Below are 13,645 nucleotides of genomic sequence, written 5' to 3' on the forward strand. Positions count from 1 at the left end.
CTGCTGCAGGAGCAGGATGATGAGGAGCTGCCCTCAGAGCCATTAAACACATTTGTCTCTTGCCCTCCTGCTCCTCACCAAGGACCTGGGGGGCACAGGCATGATGCAGCAGTATGGAGGGATGGGGTGGGAAGGTGGGGAAGGGCTGGGCTTGTGTTTTGATGCCTGCCCCAGGGCAGGACTGCTGCTGCTGGGGCAGGTGTGGGAGCAGCCCCAGGCACTCACATCCTCCACCAAAGCACAGGTACCTCAGCAGTCCCTGCTTTAATGGGCAAAGCCTTGGGGGCATCAAGAGCCGCAGGGAGCAAGGGGGGTGGGAAGCAAGGGTTAGGGGTGGCCCTCCCCTGCCATTGAGGACCCGGGGGACAGCATGGGGGCGGGCACATTCGTCTGACCTATTTGGGCTGCTTCCCCCTCACAGAGGGGTCAGGGCCTCCCTCTGGCCCCAAAAAGTATGGCCTGTGAGAGAGACTCTCTCCTCACGCCGCTGCAACCTCTCTTCCCCAGAAGAGGCAGGTGGGGATGGGCAGGCATGGGGGGGAGAGCTGAGCCAGTCCAGGCAGCAGGAAGGATGGACAGAGACTCCCACGACCTCCCAACAGCAATAGACCCCCCCTCACATCAGTCCTGTCACCTCCCCACCACCCCCTTGGCAAGGTGGCCCCCGCCAGTGCTGGGAGGGCTCCTTCCTGCCCTCTGCTTTCAGCACAGCTGGTCCTTGCCCCCGTGGCAGGGACGCTCACTGGTAGCGGGCCTGGCTCTCCATCACAGGGCCGCTCCTGTACTCGCCCTCCACAGTCTCTAGCTCCGTCTCAAAGCTCTGCAGCCCCCTGTCTTCTCCGTCCTCGGCCGGCTCCAGGTGGTTGCCCATGGTGCCGTAGGACTGGTGCGCTGGGGAGGCTGCCGGCGTCAGGCTCAGCTCAGGCTCCTGCAGGACAGTGGCCACGAAGAGCTGCCCCGGGGGGCAGTGAGGGGTCAGGGCCCAGGGGAGCAAAGTGGGGGGGGGGGGGGCACGGTGGGGCTGGGGAGGGATACTCACGTTGGAGTTGGGGGTGGAGGAAACACTGCTCCGCTCCACATCATTGAAGGCGCTCTCAGACTGGTCAGACATCTGGGGAGAGGGGAGGCCAGGCAGCAGTGATGGTTTGGGGGTCCCCAGCTGAAGCTGGAGGGCAGCCAGACACTGCCTCGGCTTCCTCAGAGGGGTGAGGAGGAGATGCAGGGCAGCAAGGGACCAGGGTGGGCAGCTGCCAGCGCTCACCTGGTAGCTGGAGGGTTTCCGTGGCTGCAGCTTCTTCAGGCAGAGGCCAAAGAAGGAGAAGACAATGCAGGAGAGGAGGACCACAAAGGTGAAGAGGGTGACAGGGCGGGTGGGACCTAGAGCACAGAGACACTGGGGCAGCACGTGGAACTCCGAGGACCTTTTGCATGTCCAGCTGAGCCCCAGGCTGACACCTGCTTTGGGTCTCACAAGCTCTCAGCCCCTTTCTCAAAACATCAGCTGACATCCCCTTCATCTGCGAGGTCCCAATCACACCTCCCCCCTTCCCATACCCCTTCCCACCCTCTGTGCCATGCCTAAGTCAGGGGTGACACTGGCAGCTCATTCCTCCCAGTGTCAGGTGTGGCAGGGGCGAGGCCTGAGCTCTCCCTACCAAGGCGCAGGACGGAGAAGAAGAGCAGCCAGAACATGCAGAGGATGGGGGCCACCACGACCTGGCTGATGGCAGCGACGTGGAGCCGCTGGTTCAGCTTGGTGGGGATGTACACGTAGTAGATATTGTACCGGTCAACCATGTGCTTCAGCAGCATGTAGAGCAAACCTGGAAGGAGGACAGAGGCCGTCTGGTGAGAGGACAATGGGGACAGCAGGTCACAAGAACAGAAGGACAAACCCAGATGGTGCCCAAAGGTTCCCTCCTGTACCAGGCAGGAAGCTCGTGCTCCCATGCTGCTGCCAGTGGCTGGGACAGACTGTTCTCCACAGAGCCAGGGGTGGTGGGACCAAGCCATGGGGCTGTACTCACCAAAGGGGACAATGATGGGGCAGGTGATGCTGTAGGTCATGACGACAGAGAAAATACAGCAAGTCCAGGCGTACTCCAGCCCAAACTGGAACTGGTAGGCTTGGCTCTGGGGCACAAGCAACAGCATTGTTATCGTTCTGCCTCTGCAAAGGCTGCTCTCGCCTTTGCACCCCAACCCACAGCCTCCCCCCGTTAGTCCTGTGGGACCAGGGCCAGCAGCACCCCTTGCATGGTGACTTATCCCCACAATCATAGAATCATAGAAGGGTCTGGGTTGGAAGGGACTCCAAGGATCACAGAGCTCCAACCCCCCTGCCACAGGCAGGGACACCAACCTCCAGGCCTGGAGTTACACAAGGTTGCCCAGGGCCCCATCCAGCCTGGCCTTGAACACCTCCAGGGACGGGGCATCCACCCCCTCTCTGGGCAGCCTGTTCCAGCCCCTCACCACTCTCTCTGTAAAAAACTTCCCCCTAATATCTAATCTAAACCTTCCCTCCTTTAGCTTTAGTCCATCCCCCTTGTCCTGCCAGTGTCTGCTCTTTTAAAAAGTTGAATCCCCTCCTGTTTATAAGCTCCCTTCAGGGACTGGGAGGCTGCAATGAGGTCCCCCCACAGCCTTCTCTTCTCCAGGCTGACCCAGCCCAGCTCCCTCAGCCTCTCTTCGTAGGGGAGCTGCTCCAGCCCTCTAATCATCTTTGTGGCTCCTCTGAACCCTCTCCAACAGTCCCACATCTTTCTTGTATTGGGGGCCCCAGCTCTGGACACAGGACTCCAGCTGGGGCCTCACGAGGGCAGCGTAAAGTCCCCCATGGGACTGGAACAGCCTGAGTTTCCAGTGGGTGCACCCCTGCCCTGCTGTGCAGGCTCAGAGGTGACCCGAGCCACGCACCCGTTTGACGTGGAGCCTCTCTGGCTCGGACTTGGCAAAGCAGAGGCGGGCAGTGTAGACGAGGAGGCCCGGGATGCGCAGCAGCTCCATGGCGGTCCCGATCAGGCTGGAGGTCACCACGTAGTTGACGAAGAAAGCGCCGTTGTCCGGGAGGAAAACACACCTGTGCCAGGGAAACGGAGCAGGGAGAGGATGCACAGGCAGGCAGGCAGCCAAGAAGAGCTGTTAGGGGCTGCCACTGGGTGTTCCATCTCCCCCAGGAGGGTTTGGGACCCCCCTGCTACTCACTGGAACTTGATATCAGCCTCATCCAGAAAGTGGGTGTCGAAGAGCCACCGAAAAAAAAGGTCCAGGCTGGAGAAGGAGGAGGAGGAGCAGCTCAGAAAGAGGGGGAGCCACAGAGCAACATGGGGGGCACCAAGCAGGTGTGTGCTTTCCCCTGTCCTAGCAGGCAAGCCCCTCTGGCCCCTGTAGCTCCCGCTGCCATGCAGAGCAGGCTAAGTGCCCTCTGGCAGGTCAGGTTTACCATGCAGATACCTAACCCAGTCCTTCTGGGGTCTGCTGAAGTGTTGACCCCAAGAAAGACACCACCAGCACCCTCAGGTCAGCTGTGGCAGCCTGGCAAGCTGCTCTGCTCCCCTCCTCTGCAGGGAAGCTTTCTGTCTGCGGCCATCTGGGAGCAGCTCAGCATGGCTAAAGAGCAAGCATGCTCCTCCCTTTCTGGCAGCAGTGGTGCACCCTTAGCCCTTTGGGGCTGGCTTGACAGAGGCGAGGGGCCTGGCTGCGATCCCAGCTGCTGGGGAGCAGGGAGAACAGCACAGAAGGGTAGTCCATACCTGCTCAGCCCCAGTGAGGGCAGGATGATGACCATGAACACCAGGAAGAAGAAGCACTTGTGCATGGTGAGCTGATTTTCACTTGACCTGGGGAGGGGGGAGGCAAGAGAAGAACGTTTCACTTTTTCAAGACAGAGCAACCAGTGCAAGGAGAGGCTGGGCTGGGTCTCTTCAACCAAGGAGTTATTCCAGGCCCCAGAAAGCCATGTGCATTTGATCTGTATACCTACTGGGGCATGCCAAGCTGCTCCCAGGCCAGGAGAGGAGTCACAATGGGGAAATTTGCTGTAGTGAAAGCTCCTGTCCTCTCAGACTCTCACTTCCTTCATCTTTGCCCTCTCCTACCATCCTTGCTGGTGCAGACATCCAAGAAAAGGCAGCTGGGTGTCTACAATGGGTTCAAGAGCCACCATTTTCCCCAGAAAAGTAAGGGAAGTGGTTACAAAGCTCCTGCAAGGATTCAGCAGACCAGGCACAGGGGCTGGGGCCAGCAGAGGGTCAAGACAGAGAGAGTACATTATAGGAGCTGGACTGAGCTTTCTCTGCTACACTTTGAGCATCCTACCACCACCTGGGAGGTTTGGGAGCACAGTTGGGATGTGCCAGCTGAGTCAGGGCCATGGCCACCCCTTTCACAAATGTCTTCAGACCCATCTTAACACCAGCTCCACCTGCCTTTGTCAGCAGCCTGGAAACCTTCAGGGCTGTGGCAAGGAAATAGCTCCTTCCAGCAGGGGCTCTTTCCATGAAGGGCAACACCCAGGGGGCTCTGTGGGGGTCTGCTGCTCCAGTGCCTGCCTCCCTGCAAGGCTGGGTCCCCCAAGCCCCTCTGAGGTTCCTCCCACCCACCATGGCCCTGGGGGGCACGGGGGTCAGTACCATTACCTTGTCCAGTGTGACTCAAAGAACGCCGAGTAGTAGACAAGGAAGGGCAGGAAGACAGAGAAGGCCCAGAGCAGCAGCGTGGGGAAGAACTGGGTGATGATGGGATTCTGCAGGAGGAAAGATGCCAGACATGCCCTCATGAGCCCACTGGAGCCCCAACCATGCTGGAAGCAGCTCCCCAGGCCTCCTGGTGCAGGACAGTCTGCAGTGGGTGGACTAGGGCATTTTGCCCACCTAAACAGGGGCATTTGCTTCAGGAGATAAGAGCATGAGGCCAGCCAAAGGCATCACAGGCACATTCTGGGCCCCAGTGCCTGTCCAGCAGCTCAAACGTCAATGAGCAGAAAGGAAATGTGCTGCTGGCAGCTCCTAAAACTTCCTGGAGCTCTTTCCATCCCTCTTCTCTTGCATGGACACCAGTGTGCCCTCCCCCTTGGACACCAGCACCAAAGCTCAGGTTTACACAGGTGCCTCAGGGCTCTGCCACTGGAAACCCAAGAAGAAGGGCATGGATAGCAAGCAGGGGCATGAGTGCTCCTTGCCTCTCATCCCAACCCAGTGACAGCTCAAGTTCTTGGGCCAGTGTAGAGCTGGTGCCCCCACTTGCATGGACAACCCTGGAAATGGAGACCCCTTGGGAATGCTGGGACAGGGCCACACAGACTACCTTCAGGCTCTCCACAGGCTGTGTGACATTGAACATGTCCATGGTGTTGACAATGATGGCTGGTGTGGTGAGGAAGAAGAGAAGGACGAAGAGGCAGATATTCAGGAGGATGAATCTCACCCACCAAGATGTGCCACGGACTGATAAATTCTCCCTGTGAGAAGAAAGCACGACTCAGACATGGTGTGGAAGAAAAGCCACGTGTCCTGGGTCTCCTAGCCAAGCTCTCTGCACCTCTGCCTCCCACTGTCCATCCCCCCTCCCTGTGCTGCTGCACTGGCACCTGCAGAGCCCCCGGGACCAGAGTACAGCTGCAGTGTGGTCTGTGCCACCAGGCAGCTTTGGAATCGGGGCTGGCAGTCACTCAGATCTTGCCTGAACCAGCCCTGCCACCCACAGGGTGATCACCTCAGTCACCCCTGCCAATTTCCACTATGGCCAGAGCAAGGACTGTCAGCCTCTGCTACCCTGAGAAGGCACCCTACAGCTACAGGCACAGGTTCCCTACAGCTGTATGGGTTCCATACAGCTATGGGTATAGGCTCCCTGTAGCTATGGGCATGAGTTCCCCCCCAGCTGCTTGCCCTCCCTCCCTCCCTTTCCCACCACGGCGGTTCACCAGATGATGTCACTGGGTGCAGGGGCATAGCGAACACCCCAGTGGTGTGACTTGACCACGGTGGTGACAGAGGACTGCTGCGGGTGCTTGCGGCAGCCCATGTGGCTGTAGTCCTTCAGAATCCTGCAAGAGGGAGGCAGGGGTTGGGGCCAGACAGAGGGCTCAGGATGCCACGAACTTCTCATAATACCCTTCCCACAGCCCCAAACAGAGTGGCCATCTCTGGCAGAGGCACAGTGGAAACAGACCCACTGCCTGGCTTGGGCCAGGGGAGCCAGCGTGGTGCCTTCAGTGGTGGTGGACACCTGGGCAGGGGATGTGCCTGTACTGGCACGCTGAGGGGCACTCACACAGCCGTCATCCGCTCGTCCTGGAAGGTGACGAAGGCCATGTCGAGCCGCTTGAGAGCGATGCGGTTGCGCTCGGCGTTGAACTCATCGGTGAGTTTCTCCTCCAGCTCCCCGTAGTACTGCTCAGCATCCACCTGCAGAGCAGTTGGGATCCTGCCACGCTCGCTGGGCACTGTCACGGGCGAGCTGCCGTGCTCTGCCCTGCCTGCTGCTGCCTGCAGCCCTGCCTGCAGCCCTGCCTGCAGCCTCCTACCTGCTCCCCTGCCTGCAGCCTCCTACCTGCTCAAAGCCACAGAAGCGGCAGCAGAAGATGCGGGCGCAGGGGTGAGTTTTGATCATGATCTTCCCCTCTTTCTGTGCCTTGGTGGTGAAGTAAAGCCGCCCCTTCATTGCCTTGCGCCTGCCGGGAAGCCAACAGGGATGAGAGTCACAGAATCATAGAATCACAGAATCCCAGGGGTTGGAAGGGACCTGGAGAGCTCCTGGGGTCCAACCCCCCTGCCAAAGCAGCTCCCCAGCTCATATTGCACAGGGCGGCGTCCAGACGGGGCTGGAATCTCTCCAGAGAAGGAGACTCCACACCCCCTGGGCAGCCTGTCCCAGGGCTCCCTCACCCTCACTGGGGAAAAGTTCTTCCCCATGTTGGTGTGGAACTCCCTGTGCTCCAACTGTCACTCAGGGATCAGCAGTCAGCTCAACGTGCTGGGCAGGGGCAGCACACCTGCCCACAGAGGAACTGGGGCCCTGCCTGCACTCACCTCTCTGCATCCAGCTTCATCAGCTTGCGCACATCGAAGCAGAACTGGACGTTGGTGACGGTGCAGCTGGGATAAGCCTCACTGCGGGCACAGGGACACAGTGGCACCAGGAACCAGGGCACAGGGACAACCAGCACCTCCCCACCAGCCACCCTGGTGAGGCTGTGGCACACTGCTTGCTACTCACTGGAAATGCTTGATGATAAGGGAAGGGTCTGTGATCTCCTTGGGGATGTGGGTAACCATCAGTGTCCGGGCAACCTGGAGGAAGAGAAGGGACAGCAAGGGCTGGTGGGCAGGGGTCTGTGGGATGTCTCGCTGCTACCCTGTTCACCCAGATGCTGGAAAGGCCGAGGTAAGCCAGGGCACCTACTGCCATCCTGGCAGTTGGTCAGCACAGACCTCCTCAACATCTGCTCCCAGACCCCAGGGGCACAGCTGGATACTGCCACCTTCCAGATGGACAGACACCACAGAGCATCCATCTCAAGAGACAAGGCAGCAAGAGAGAAAGATTTGCCTCCAGCCTCCCAGGCTTTCTCCAGAAGCTGCAGAAAACCAGGCTTATCTTTCCCTGTGTGCCCAGTCCCAGGCTGTTTCTAAAGCTCTCCCTACCTGCTGGGACCATCCTTTCTGCAAAGTACAAAATTGTCCATTAGTGTTGAACAAGACAGGGCTGGAGGAGGAGCGGGTGCTCACCTTCTCGTTCTCTCTGTATTCAAGGTGGACAGAGTGGTGAGCCATGCAGAGGATAGTGAGGATGAAATAGATGAGGGCGAAGATGCTGTGCAGCCACAGGAGACGGTCCCTGGAGGAGGGGAAGAGGGGATCAGAGGGCACTGTGGTGGGCACGTGGCACATGGACCAGCTTGGTGCTCAGCACCTCACCCATAGCCACCCCCACTGCGCAGCAGCACCTCTCTGAGCCAGCTGCCAGATCCCCACCCCAGATACAAGACAGGCAGTGTTCAGGCTTTGGGAAGAAATGAGGTCTCCCAGCACCCCCAAGAGCACTTCTGCCCAGCAGTGGGGTGCAGCGAGCAGCACCAGCGTGCCGGCCACCGTGACAGTGCTTGTGTGGGGTGCAGACGGACACAGGGGGTACTGGTAGCAGCATGCTGCTCTCGTGGACCTGTCCCCAGCACAGGGCTGTGACAATGGCCATGCCTGGGCACTCCCAGCAGCGCCCACCCCCCGGCACAGGAGCCACATACTGTGTTGGGATGTTGGCGATGGTCGTCCGGCCAAAGTGGGTGGGGTTGTGTCCTGTGGGGGAAGAGGTGCAGCAGGTTAGAGCAGCCCAGCGCCGTGCTGTGTCCATGCTACCAGGGCTCATGGCTCTGGCTTGTGCTCCCTCCTTTTCCATCTCCCAGGTGCCAGCCAAACCCCCACTGCCCCAAAGCTGATGGTAGGAGGTCATGTGGGAGCTCCTGATCCTGAGGTCCTTCTGTCCCCAAGGCACGGTGCTCGCCTCAAGACTGGGGAAGCTTGTGCCACACTCCTGAGCCATCCCAGGACAAGGGAAGCACCTACCCAGGAGGTCCCCTGAGAAGTTGACAGGCAGGATGACAGCCACAGAGAGCACGCAGACCAGCATCAGCAGGACCAGGAGGTGCCGCTGGAAGGAGAGGTAGGTGGTGGCATCGATCCCACACTTGCTCTGAATCTCCTCATCCCTGGGAGAGAGGCAGGTGGGGATGAGCGTTAGTGATGCCTCCCCACCACCTCCCACCCTGGGGACACAGGCTGCTCCAGCCTCACACAACCCGTGCCAACACGTGGCATCCTGCCCATGGCATGTGGGATTTGTGCACATGGGGAAATGAGGGACACAGGCAGCCCTCAGGCTGCCACCCCATTACAGGAGTGACTCCCAACAGGAAAGGTTGAAGCCCTTTCCTCTGGGACAGGAGCCAGGAGGAAACGCAGGAGTGAGCACTCTGCTCTCTCTCCCAGGGGGATGTTTTAGAAGGGGTCTCCTCTGCCACTGGTTCCAGCAGCTGATGGGTGGCCACCTACTCCCCAGGTGTGGGCAGTGACAGGACAGGGCCAAGATTCCAAGGACACACACTTACTTCATCTGGTAGATTGAAATGAGCCAGGAGCAGAATCTCTGGAAGGGAAGAGAGTCAGGATGAGTCAGGGATGACCAATCCCACCTCCCTGGTGAGGAGCTGGGACACTGCATGCACTCAGGATCTGTGCAGAGGCAGTGTGGTGCCTGGATCCAGGGGGCTGAGCAAACAAAGACAGCAAGGGCAGCTCGGTGATGCTCAGCCAAGCAGCTTGTCTGCAGTGGTGGCCAAAGGCAGCTGCCAGGAGGAGCAGTAAACACTGGGCATCTCTGTGACAGGCTTCTGGCTTCCAGCAACATCCTCCTCTGTGCTTTCCCTGACTGTCCCTGACATGCAACACACTTTTCTGATGAGTACTGAGTGCTGAGTCAGCGCTGCTGTGGAGCAATACAGGACAATGCCAAGATCTTATGGCCATACCATGTAACATCCAGCCATAGGGCCCCTCCTCTTTGCCCCCTTTCTGGAGGGTTTATGCTGACCTTGGATAGGACAGACCACAGCCAGCCTCCTAGGGGATTCCCTTAGCTTGCCCCATCAGAGCTGGCAGCTTCTTCCTGTCCATCCCCAGCTTTACCCACACCAGGACCTTCCTTTCTACCTCACATCCCAGCATCATCTGACTGAAGGCTTGGGAGGTGCAGGCATCCCCATGTCCCCAGCAACTCTGTGTGGACTGGATACCCCCTTAGCACAGCCAGGCTGACACCCCTGCTACACCCACACCATGCTTCTGTGCTCTCTACAACCTTCTCCTCAAACTCCTCTTCCCACCCCACTAGCACACATTATATCTAACCCAGCAGAGTTTAGATTTTCCTCATTTGGGAACAGGTTGACTTTTAAAAGGATGTCTTCTTACTTCTAATAATCTCCTGTAATCCACTCTTCAGCTGTGCTGACATTCCCTAAGGTCTTTCTCACTTCTTTTTTTGGTGAGCAATTATACTTTTGCCCAGAGCATCCAGTGCCAAGCCTTTAAACAGGGCTGCTGCCACTTGCAGGGATTTTGGTGCTTTACCTTTCCTGCCTGGTTTCTCTTTTAGTAAGTTCTGTCATTTTCTCACAGTCACACCAGTGACTACATTTTTGAGCTCTTGCTGCCAAAGAGAAGAACAGGAAATGTGTCAGTCTGTACTTGTTTACAGCAAAGCTCACTTTCTGCCTGATGCCATGGAGAGAAACAAAAGCTGCCCTTAAAGCCCCTGCAGCCCACCATGCCACAGAGGGGGAGGTGTGAGCCAGGGCACTCTGTCCTGCCTGTGCCAGAATGGCTCCTGTAGCTGCACAGTGAGGCTCTGGATGTGCATCTGACTAGGTCCCCAGAGCCACCAGGGATGGCCATACAGCTGGGAGATGCTCATCCTGGCAGGAGCATCCCCTCCAAGTTGTCATTCAAAGCAGATGACTCAAACCAAGCCAGGACAAAGAAAGCCTCCAGCTTTCCCAGGAATATGCCACTACTAAAGGGTGTTAGAGAATCACAGAATCACAAGGTTGGAAAAGACCTTTGAAGATCATCAAGTCCAAACATTCCCATCCTATGCTAAACCATATCCCTAAGTACCTCATCTACCCTTTTTTTGAACACATCCAGGTGACTCAGCCCCTCCCTGGGCAGCCTGTTCCAGCCCTGACAACTCTTTCAGTAACAAATGTTTTCCTAATGTCCAACCTAACCCTGCCCTGGGGCAGCTTCTTGCCATTTCCCCTTGTCCCATCTCCTGTCACCTGGCTGAAGAGACCATCGCCCACCTCTCTACAACCTCCCTTCAGGTAGCTGTAGGTGGTGATAAGGTCTCCCCTCAGCCTCCTCTTCTCCAAGCTAAACACCCCCAGCTCCCTCACCTGCTCCTCATAGGATTTGCCCTCTAGCCCCTTCCCCAGCCTGGTTGCCCTTCTTTGGACTCACTCCAGGACCTCAATGTCCTTACGGTGAGGAGCCCAGAACTGGACCCAGCACTCGAGGTGCAGCCTCACCAATGCCCAGTACAGGGGCACAATCACCTCCCCAGACCTACTGGCCACACTGTTTTTGATACAAGCCAGGATGCCATTGGCCTTCTTGGCTGCCTGGGCACACTGCTGGCTCATATTCAGCCTGCAGTCAGCCAACACCCCCAGGTCCTTCTCTGCCTGACAGCTCTCCAGCCAGTCCCCCCCACGCTGGAAACCCCACGCTGGAGGATTTAATTTCCCTCATTAAACTTCTGACCTGGGTTTCCCATGAAAAGCAGGGCAGGCTGGGGGAGGACAAGCCCAGCATGGGCTCCCACTGCCATGGCCACCATCACTCACCACATCCTTGTTGTCAACGTCCAGGGGGCTGCTCTCTGATGGGGACTTCTCCTTCTCGCTCTGCTCTCCGTAGAAAAGGGATGTCAAACTTGTATGGAGGGGAGGAACGGAGTGGTGAGGTGGGAAAGAAGCAGATGGGAGAGAATGAGCATCCTCAGTGAAACAGCCTGGGAAATGCCTCCCCCTCCCAGTATCCTGCACTAGGGCTGGACCAGCAGCTACTGCCAGGCTTGGGGCTGGGTCTGCACTCACTGCCTCTACATCAATGAGTCCCTGTGGCTCCTCCATAACCCTGACACACAGCAGGGCAGCTGGTGGGGAATTGGCCTTAGCTCCAGGACAAGGGCCTGCTGAGCTGGATTTTTATATTCCATTGCTTTCAGTCTCCAAATGGCATTACAGTAAAAGGACTGTAATCAGTGCTTGAATTTTAAGTCTTGAACTTTCAAGTCCCCTTTGATCACCCCAGGGAAGGGAAACATTGCCTGTCCATTGCCAGACTTCGCTCCAGAGCTTGAGGCCAAGAGAAGCTGGAGAGAGGAGAAGGCAGGAGAAAGCCTTTTACAGGGTTTGCTCCTGCACACTGCCCAGCTTTGCAGAGACCCCTCCTGTGGGCACCCCCCCTGTGCAAAGAAAGACACTGTCTGGGGTCAGCTGGCAAGCAGGCAGCTGTGGGCAGCACAGCCCACCTGGAAATCTGGCCTGGGCTCTACTTTCCTCAGGACACTGGTGTTTATGAGGGATTCTGCACCTAGCACTAAGCTTGGGCCAGGCACACTGCCTTGGTGACAGGAGGAAAAGTGTTACTGCTTCCTGTCTCCCTCTGCCACCTCTGCTGACCAGCTCTGCTCATCCCAAGAGAGCGGCAGAGGAAGAGGGAGCAGCTCAGTCCTCACTAGAAAGCAGCTCCTGGGCCTCCCCAAGACTATGAACTCCCTGGCCCAAGAGCACTGTCGCCAGACGGTGTCTGCAAAAGGGAATCACAGCTGGCCTGGGCTTGCCCTCTCCCTGCAGCAGATGGTGCCTGTGCCTCCATGGGCAAGGGCAGACAGGACATTCCCAGTGGGAAGGAGGGACAGGAACACATGCTGAGCTTCTCCATGGGCTGCCCTGCCTCTTGCCAGCAATCCTGGGGAGGCTGGAGCCATCACCTGCAGTGGCCTCATGTCCTCCTTACCTATCGTTGTCCATCAGCAGCGCTAGGCGCCCGTAGTCCCAAGCTGCTTTCCGAAGGCAGGAGAAGACCAGGAGGAGAAGCTGGAAGAAGAGGAAAGAGGACAGGTGAAGGGTTTTCCCACAGGGTCTTGCCCTGTCGGGTCTCCTCACAACCCTCCTTTCTGTTTACTCCCTCATGAGCCCAAGCTTGTGCAAAACCAAACTGCTTAAGCCCTACTACCTCACCTCTGCTGCCCAAGTGCCACCTGATGCCCACCCTGACCTGGGCAAAGCTCTTGGTCCTTTGCACTCACCCCTGTTTCTCCAATCAGCCAGGTGCACCACGCACGTGCACGCAGTGTGTGGCTGTCAGCGCACCCCTAACACACATCCCCCTGGGGTACCCACAGACCTGACCCCCTTCCCGTCCTGCTCACCAGCCAGAGGATGAAGTTGATGGCGAGCACGGTCGGCACGCCGCCGAAGGGCAGCCCCTCCAGGACGGTGCTGCGGGCGCGGGCGCTGAAGCATTGCTCCTCTGTGCTGTTCACCAGGGCGTCCAGGAAGCTGAGCACATCCAGGGAGGTGGGGCTGGCACCAGCAGGCGCCGGCTCCACCGAGTAGGAGCTCTCCATCGGTGCCGTCGTGTCTCCCCCTGCAAGGCACGGGCAGGGGTGTGTGGGTGGAGAAACCTTTGCTTGAGTAGGGGCTGCAGCTCCTCCAGCAAGGAGCTCGCTAAGGGTGAAGAGGGGAGAGGACTAGCTGGTGACCTTGGAGCTTCTGCAGTCACAGTCTGTCCCGGGGAGGGGCTGTGGGACACAGGGTGGGTGTTGCTGAAGAAATCTCACTGCTACCTCATAGCCTCCCCCCACCCCATTACACTATTTGGTTGTGTCTGTCATACCTGAGACAGGTCTCTCACCGCTTCTGCCCCTCAGTCCTGGATGCTGGGTTGAGTCATGACCAGCCTGGTGTGGTCAGCAGACAGGAACGAGGAGCTGAAGCATTTGCTTGAGTTTCTGGGAATAAGAGCAATGATGTTGTTAACAACTGGGCTGCTGGGGCTGTGCTTGCTTTGCTCCT

At 58.1% G+C, this 13,645-nt stretch overlaps 1 protein-coding gene across 1 annotated transcript; it reads right to left on the minus strand.

The window, feature by feature from the left end:
• Positions 1 to 739: 739 nt before the first annotated feature.
• TMEM63C (transmembrane protein 63C) lies at positions 740 to 13,197 on the minus strand (the record flags this gene model as incomplete). The annotated part of the gene is made up of 22 exons (XM_084262892.1): positions 740 to 952; positions 1,040 to 1,111; positions 1,262 to 1,377; positions 1,656 to 1,823; positions 2,028 to 2,133; positions 2,920 to 3,082; positions 3,208 to 3,273; positions 3,756 to 3,842; positions 4,641 to 4,747; positions 5,308 to 5,461; positions 5,927 to 6,049; positions 6,277 to 6,410; positions 6,556 to 6,676; positions 7,035 to 7,115; positions 7,222 to 7,295; positions 7,734 to 7,842; positions 8,249 to 8,300; positions 8,568 to 8,710; positions 9,110 to 9,147; positions 11,408 to 11,495; positions 12,585 to 12,664; positions 13,000 to 13,197. The coding sequence occupies 22 exons, from the start codon at positions 13,195 to 13,197 to the stop codon at positions 740 to 742; spliced, it is 2,493 nt and encodes an 830-aa protein (XP_084119018.1).
• Positions 13,198 to 13,645: the final 448 nt, after the last annotated feature.

Source organism: Gallinula chloropus (genome assembly GCF_964237585.1).
Source record: "Gallinula chloropus genome assembly, chromosome: 4".
In the NCBI taxonomy this organism is placed as follows: Eukaryota; Metazoa; Chordata; class Aves; order Gruiformes; family Rallidae; genus Gallinula; species Gallinula chloropus.